This window comes from Equus quagga, chromosome 6, assembly GCF_021613505.1.
Source record: "Equus quagga isolate Etosha38 chromosome 6, UCLA_HA_Equagga_1.0, whole genome shotgun sequence".
NCBI lineage: Eukaryota > Metazoa > Chordata > Mammalia > Perissodactyla > Equidae > Equus > Equus quagga.
In genome coordinates, this window is record NC_060272.1 from 97,418,809 (window position 1) to 97,426,923 (window position 8,115).

The 8,115-nt window shown below is 38.1% G+C and overlaps 1 protein-coding gene across 1 annotated transcript in view; it reads left to right on the top strand.

The window, feature by feature from the left end:
- Positions 1-7,240, top strand: part of ANXA1 (annexin A1) — a gene marked incomplete at its 5' end in the record, with an annotated part of 14,256 nt that extends 7,016 nt beyond the window's left edge. The window contains one exon of the mRNA XM_046663889.1: positions 7,119-7,240. Coding sequence (XP_046519845.1) covers positions 7,119-7,240 — 122 coding nt within the window. The remainder of the gene's footprint in view (positions 1-7,118) is intronic.
- Between the last annotated feature and the right edge of the window lie 875 nt (positions 7,241-8,115).

Genomic DNA, 8,115 nt, shown 5'->3' on the forward strand with positions numbered 1-8,115 from the left:
CCTTTAGTCTGTGTTAGGTGCTGTACTTGGCTTCAAAATAGTATGAAGTGAGGCAAAGAGCGTTGGGTTTAGAGATATTACCAATTTCTGCAACTAGACACATCGCTAAGATTAAAAAGCAAAAATCTTGAACTAGCAAATAATATTTTTCATAAGCTGGAATTTTGGAGAGGCTACAATGATGACAATTGGTATAAGTAAAAACTCAAGGCTGGCATCGTTGTCTGTTTGGTTCATGGATATAGCCCTTGAATCTAGTATAACACGTGGCATGTAATAGAGGCTGAAAGAATAAACGTTAAATGAATATGTGAGCTGCTCAGGATTTATAAACATCTAAATATTTGAGTCAAATTAGATAAAAGTGATAAATATAGTTCTTATTTTGTACCAGGCCAAGTTCTAGTTGCCTTCCTCATATGAAGTCATTTAAACTCGTCAACCTTATGAAGTGGGTGCTGTTTTTTTCCCCGTTTGAAAACTTTTTTCCCATTTTGCACTTTTAAATAATAAAATTAATATAATAATATTTAACTACCTTTAAGGGACTAGTCATTCAACCTGTTGGACATAATATAGGTCAGGTTAAGCAAGAGTTGATGAACAAAATCACAGTGGTATTAATTTGGAGATTACATGTTAAAAATAGGATAAGAACCCACCTATAACACACAAAATCAAAGTGTAAGAATTGCCAATATAGATAGTAGTATCTTTACAATAAGCTCATTATGAAATAATGTCTTTGGCAAACAATTATATAAATACACCCAAAAAATTTATGAATAATGACTCCATTTAAACAGAGCTTATGCTTATTATGATATATTTTCTATGCGATTTCCAAGAATTAAATGAAATTATTCAATAACTCACCTTCCATTTTGATGAGTGTCGACAAATAAGACCCAAGTTAGTTTTTGAATAACATATGCTGATGGTAATCTTGATTAATGAAAGGTTTGGATTTAGAACATCTTTTCTGGGGCCGGCCTGGTGGTGCAGCGGTTAAGTGCGCACGTCCACTTCGGAAGCCTGGGGTACGCCGGCTGGGGTCCCGGGTGCGGACATGGCACCGCTTGGCAAAAGCCATGCAGTGGTAGGTGTCCCACATATAAAGTAGAGGAAGATGGGCATGGATGTTAGCTCAGCCCAGTCTTCCTCAGCAAAAAGAGGAGGATTGGCAGCAGTTAGCTCAGGGCTAATCTTCCTCAAAAAAAAAAAAGAACATCTTTTCTTACACCCAAAATGCAATGATAAGGCATTATGATTAGACATTGTAGTAAATGCAAAATCAATATCATTAACAAAGCCACAGTGGGGATATGTGGACAGGTTTTGTTTATTGTTCCCTAGTCAGCTTCTTGATAAATCAACCTCATAGTCTCTGTCAGTTCCAAACATTCTAGACAGGTGACGAAACACTGACCACCTCAGGTTCCCAGAACATTCTGCTGTAGGCCAGGCCAGACCAGATCAGAGCAGAACAGCAGGCTCTCCTTAGACTTCTTAACATAAAGATAACAGATTCTTAGAGTGCCATCAGAGCCTTTACCACATGGTGAAGTTGAGCAAGATTTTGTTCTCAAGTAGAGTCCGTGAGAATGAGGAAGAGGAAACTTATCTCTGAAGAGAGAATAATCCCATGTAGTTGGCTTGTACCAGAACTGGGTGAACAATTGATCAGAGGAGTAATTTAGAAGAAAAGATAAGTACGTAGGAATTAGAGTCAAAAGATTGATGTTCAAATGTCAACTTAACCACTTATTAGTAGTGTGAGACTTTAGAAGTCTATCTTTTCGAGATAGTGATTCTCTTACCTGTAAAATTTGATTAAGAAGACCAATTGTGAAGATGCTTTTTGAGAATTAAATAAGAAAATATCTGAAAAGCGTTTAATATAGAGCCTATACATAGTAGACGACAAAAATTTTTGAGATGAGTCTTGAAAGCATTGTGTCACACTTTAAAAAGTTAGTTTATATGTCATACGAGCTTCTCTTTTCCTACTTTTTAATTTTTATATTTTTTCTCTGAATTTTTGCAGATGACCAAGGACATGAACCAAATGCAACATACACAAAAACAAATAATTAAGCAATGAAGTTTATGAGAAAAGAAGGTTGAAGAACGATACACCTTTTCTACCACAGCAATGCTATTATACATAAGTGCTAATGATTTACCACTGACCCAATTTATTATCTAGCATTAGAACCATCTTTCTTTTCAAAAGTATAACATGCGCTATGATGTGTCTTATGTTACTTCTTCCTAGGTCTTAATTTGTCTGATTGGCCTATTGGCACATCTACCGATCAAAATCTATAGTTTTTATTTCAGTTAAAGGTACTACTGAGGTTCAGGTTCTCACAGAAAATGAATCTGTACCTACACAGTCATGCTGCAGTGGCAGACGACAGCTCCCTCTACTGACCAACAGTGTAGAGGAAAGCACGCATATCTGATCCTACCTCTAAAAGCATTAAGAACTTACTTATCTTGTGGGTCTATAAGTGGGATGATATCTAGACAAATACACACATATATGCATGCATGCAAACATACACAAAAACACAGGTTATCCACATTTTCGCTCCTGCCCCAATATACATAAGCCTGACAAATGCTGAGGATAGGCAAGGAGAGTTGATACAATTGAAAGGCATCCTCTTTTTGTATATAGGAGCACAATCCGGGTAAACTACTGTGAGTATTTAATAACAACCACGTAAATCTGCATCTCAGTTACCACGACTAGATTTTAATTTCATCCAGGTATGAAGAACTCAAGAATCAATAATGTCTGCATTAAGTTGAAGTGCAACTAAGTTTTTTTCATAATATTCATTAGTTTCTAACTGTTTCAGACTCTTTTTAATTTATTGAACTAATCAACTAATATTTTTCAGTTATCTATTCTGGACCAGGCAAGATGCTAAGTGTTGGGGATGCAGCAATGAGCCAACGAAGCAAAATCTCTTCCTTCACGGAGATTATATTCTAGTGGGGAGAAATAAATGTTCATGTTAATTCATACTCAGTTTCTAAAGTCTTCCATGTATAAAAACATTTCAAATAAGTAAAAGTGAGTTTTAATCATTCCCTCAATGAAATTTGGAAATGTGAGGGTTTTTATTTTGTGTGTGTGTGGAGGGGTGTGGGGGAGATTGGCCCTGAGCTAACATCTGTGCCAAATCTCTTCTACTCTATGTGGGATGCTACCACAGCCTGGCTTGACAATTGGTGCTAGGTCCATACCTGTGAACCCCAGGATACCGAAGTAGAGTGTGCAAACTTAACCACTACACCACCAGGTTGGCCCCCAGAAGTGTGAGTTTTGATTCTCTTACGATTGCTGAGACACTGCAGTTGACCTGTTCCTTAGTAAATTTGTGCCTCTATTTCTAGTTTCCTGCTGACTTTTTAAAATAAATCCCCAAATGTTAATAGATAGAGATATAAAAATCAGATATTGTGATATGAAAAATGTGACAATCAGTGGTGCTCATGATATGGAATTCAGCAGGAGATATGCCTACATAAGAGAACTTACTGCTGTTTCTTTAAGACCTTGATCCTTTTCCAGTCTCTCCAAATTTGAGCCATCTCTATCACTAAATTTATTATTCTCCTCATTTACAGAGAGTTACAGAGAAATACTAAATAAAGCACGATTTGCAAAATCCCCATAAGCTTTGAAAGAGCAGGAAAGATTGTCAAAACAAAATTGTCTGTGTACAGACCCTAGTGGGGGTTTGTGTTTAAGGTTACCTTCTGTTGAAGGTCTGCTTTTAAGCTGCTGAGATTAGATTTCTGAAGCCAAAAGGTAACCTTTCCAATATGTGAGCATATCTGTGGAATCAAGACCCGGCCACAGAACACTGTTGTGTTACCATTTAGTTCGAGGCCGGTGTTGATTCCATTGGGCTGAAAAGTGACTTGCCACCCATGCTCAAGTACGTGGAGACATGAGATCCAGGGTTCCCAGCTCCTCCTCTTGTTCGTAATAACAGCACAATAAGAAACAGGTGACCTTGACAGTTACTGTCTCTCTCTACAATAAGGGGTTTGTTGAGGTCTCATCCTATAGAATACGCCCAAGTAGTAAGGAGCGTATTTATGTTTAGCTAACGTATTTTTCAAGGATCCTCCAATCCTTTCTCATCTATAGAGAATGACCATGAGAGGAAAATAAAGATACGAAGAGACTGTTGGGAGCATATCATGACCAAATAGCGCAGAAGAACAAACATTGGCGAGGTACAGTGAAGGTAGCATCGGAATGGCAACCATCTCCCAGAAAGGTAATTTCATATAAAATACTAAATAGGCCCACAGAGATGATTACAACGAGCACTGGAAAACAAACATCTCCGTTTTAATATTAAACTTCGTTACTGCTGTGTTATCCACACATTTCTTCTCTTCTTCCCTCTGCTGTTTTCATTGTCAGTTTGTGGAAGGGAAACGGTTCAAAACTATTTGCAGCAACTTTCTTTAAGTCAGATAACACATGCAGGCTAGTTCTTTCTCAGCCTTCAAGATTCTTATCCTAGTGCTAAAGAGTAATGCTTAATATGGCTGCCATGAAGTGATTCCAACTTTTTTTCTTGTTTGCAGAAAACTACTGTTTTAATCATGTATTTATGTTTTTAAAAGGCTGAAACAGGGAGTGGTAGATAATTTATAGAATTCTGTATCTTTTCAAGTGTCAGTGTTGATATGGTGTCCTGGAGGAAGAAACAAAGAACTTTCACAGCCGCAAGTCACTTTTGAAACTTCTTTACACTCTGAGGCAGTCCCACGTTGTAAGGCACAGGACTCATCTGAGAGAAATGTGAAGGGAGATTTAGAAGGTTAGGCTGGGGAGCTTACCTAATTCTCAATAATCTCACCTGAGTCAGTATGAGAAGTTATACCCCTTAATTGCAATTTTAATTTAAAATACCAGGGCCAGCCTGGTGGCATAGTGGTTAAGTTCGCGCACTCTGCTTTGGCGGCCAGGGTTCGCAGGTTCAGATCCTGGGTGCAGATCTATATACCACTCAGCAAGCCATGCTGTGGGGGCATCCCACATACAAAATAGAGGAAGATTGGCAGAGACGTTGGCTGAGGGACAATCTTGTTCAAGCAAAAAGAGGAAGATTGGTAACAGATGTTAGCTCAGGGCCAATCTTCCTCACTGAAAAAAAAAACTTCTCATGCAATTATGAAATTAACAATGCACTTGACTACATAGCAATGTTATTTTTCTCTTGAGTTGTTTTTCAAACTTAGCTTTGAGGAGTGAAGACCGTATTCATTTTCTATTGCAGCTATAACAAATTACCACCAACTTAGTAACTTAAAACAACACAAATTTATTATCTTAGAGTTCTGCAGGTCACAAATCCAAAACAGATCTCACTGGACTCACATGGTGGTGTCAAGCAAGGTGGCATTCTTTCCTGGAGGCTCCAGGGGAAAGTTCATTTCCTGCCTTTTCTAGCTTCTAAAGCCATCCAAATTCCTTCATTTGTGGTCCTCTTCCTCTGACTTTGAAGCTAGCAACATAGTATCTCTCTGACGCTGCTTCTGTTATCACATCTCCGCCTCTGACTCTCCTCTTCTGCCTCCCTCTCCCACTCTTAAGGACCCTTGTGATTACATTAGGCCCAACCAGACAATACAGGAGAGTCTCCTTAATTTCAGGTCAGTAGATTGGCAACCTTAATTCCTTCTGCAACTTTAGCTCTCCTTTGTGATGTAACCTAACGTATTCACAGGTTTTGGGGACTAGGACATCCAAGGCGAGGACATCTTTGGGGGGCAGCAATTCTCCCTACCATGGAGACAGTGAGAGAAAACTACTTGAGTAAATTTAATAATATAGGGTCAGTTTATAAACTGACGTAGCAAAACTTGAATTAAAACCTTCAATTTCACCTCCAGATTACAGGGTGAATTAACAGTTCATTGTGGTCGCCTACTAATTTGACCAAATGCTACAGCTGAATCGATCATCTCTATGCTAATAATTCACTCAATTTTTATTCTAGCCTACAGACATAATTTTAATAATATACCCTAGAAATTCACTCAAATTTTAGAGACCATAATTGATTTTACAGTATCTTCTTTTGTTTCAAAAACAAGCAGATATAAAGATAACAACAATGTTTAAATAGTGAAAAATTCATTGTTATGCTCTTCTTTCTTTACCTTCTTCCAATGTATATAGGCTCTGATGAAGAAAAATGATGAATTTATGGAAGAAAAGAAAAATCCCCTTCACCAAGTAAAGAAAGTGAGAAATGAGAGAGAGAAAAGATAGGTTAAAAAGTGTACTTTTCTGCTGATAGTTTGGGCCTGGAGGAGTTTCAGTTAAAAGGTTTTATTGCATCTTGGCTGTCTCATGGCTCAAAGCTTTCATTCGCAGTTTTCGTGAATAATAATCTCTCATTTTTTCAACCACAATTTATGAAGCAAAGTGCTAGATTCTGGGATTATAAAGAGGAATGAGACAGAGTAAAGGCTCATTTTAGTGTAATAGGGAAGTCTGTTAAGAGAGATATTTATGGATATTAAAGCAACACTGAGAAAGGGTATCTAACACATCCTGGAGAACAAAAACAAAGATTCAGGAATAACTTCCTAGAAGATAGATGCTTGAGCTGAATACTAAAGCATAAGAAAGTCTGAGTCAGGCTGTGGGGGAGAAGTGGGACAGACATGCCAGGCTCAAGGAAAACCATGAATTAAGGAGCAGAAATGTGAGGGAGCCTTCTGTGGACCAGGAACTCCAAACTTCTCATTCTTAGCCTGGTCAAATTCTTTTTTCAAGATATACTTCAAAAATGACCTGCTCTGAGAAATCTTCCCTAACCAGCCTTGTCTCATTAGGCCTCCCCAGTAATTCATTACCATAGCACCCTATTTATTGGTATTTACTAAAATCTTTAATTATGTTAATGTATCTGTTTAGCTTTTGCTTCTCTTCCCCCTCTCTAGAATCAAAACTCGATCAGACATGCTATCATTGTCACATTTTCCTAAAATTTTTTATTAATGAAATATCTGCTGAGATTTTTAATGATAATTTCTTGTAAGTTTCTTCCCTATTCTTCTTATTTCAGCTGCCCCACGAATTGCAAGAAATCATAATGGAGCTGGAAAAAATCCAGGAAAATTTGAAACTTGTATATGGCCATTCAAATGTAACAGTGCCCCCAGAGAAGATAATACACTGGAGATCTGAATGTAGAAGCAGAACAAGAGAGTATAAACAAGCTTGGAAAATGTCATCCTTTCTCATGGCTTTAGGATAATTAAAATAATTTTTCTTTTATTTTGCAGGGAAAGATTCACCCTGAGCTAACATCTGTTGCCGATCTTCTTCTTTTTTTTTTCCTCCTCAAAGCCCCAGTACACAGTACATATCCTTACAACGTATCCTACTTGTAAGTTGTTCTAGTTCTTCTATGTGACCCACTGCCACAACATGGCAACTGGCAGACAGGTGGTGTGGTTCCGTGACCAGGAAGTGAACCCTGGGCCGCTGAAGTGGTGAGCGCCAAACTTTAGCAACTAGGCCATCAGGGCTGGCTCTAAAATAATTAACAACATTAATCTGGTTGCCCTTCCAATAAATATCCTTCTGGTGTTTGAATTTGTAATACAAGATGGTGTATTAAATAATTGAAACCATCTTGTTGCTTGACATCCATGAGGAATATAGTTGAAGGCATTTATTTCATGCATATCCAAATGCATAGATGCTATTTTCTTTTACAGGTTTATTTTTTCCCCCTAAAAAGATCTTTAAAAAATTATTTCAGGGGCCAGCCCTGTGGCCAAGTGGTTAGGTTTGCATGCTCCGCTGTGGCTGCCCAGGGTTTCGCTGGTTCAGATGCTGGGTGCAGACATGGCACCACTCATCAGGCCATGTTGAGACAGCGTCCCACATAGCAGAGCCAGAAAGACCTACAACCAGAATATACAACTATGTACTGGGGAGCTTTGGGGAGAAGAAGAGGAAAAAAAGATTAGCAACAGATGTTAGCCTGGGTGCCAAAATTAAAAAAAAAATGACAATAAGACCATCATTATCTTCATAAGGGCTCTGAGGAGTAT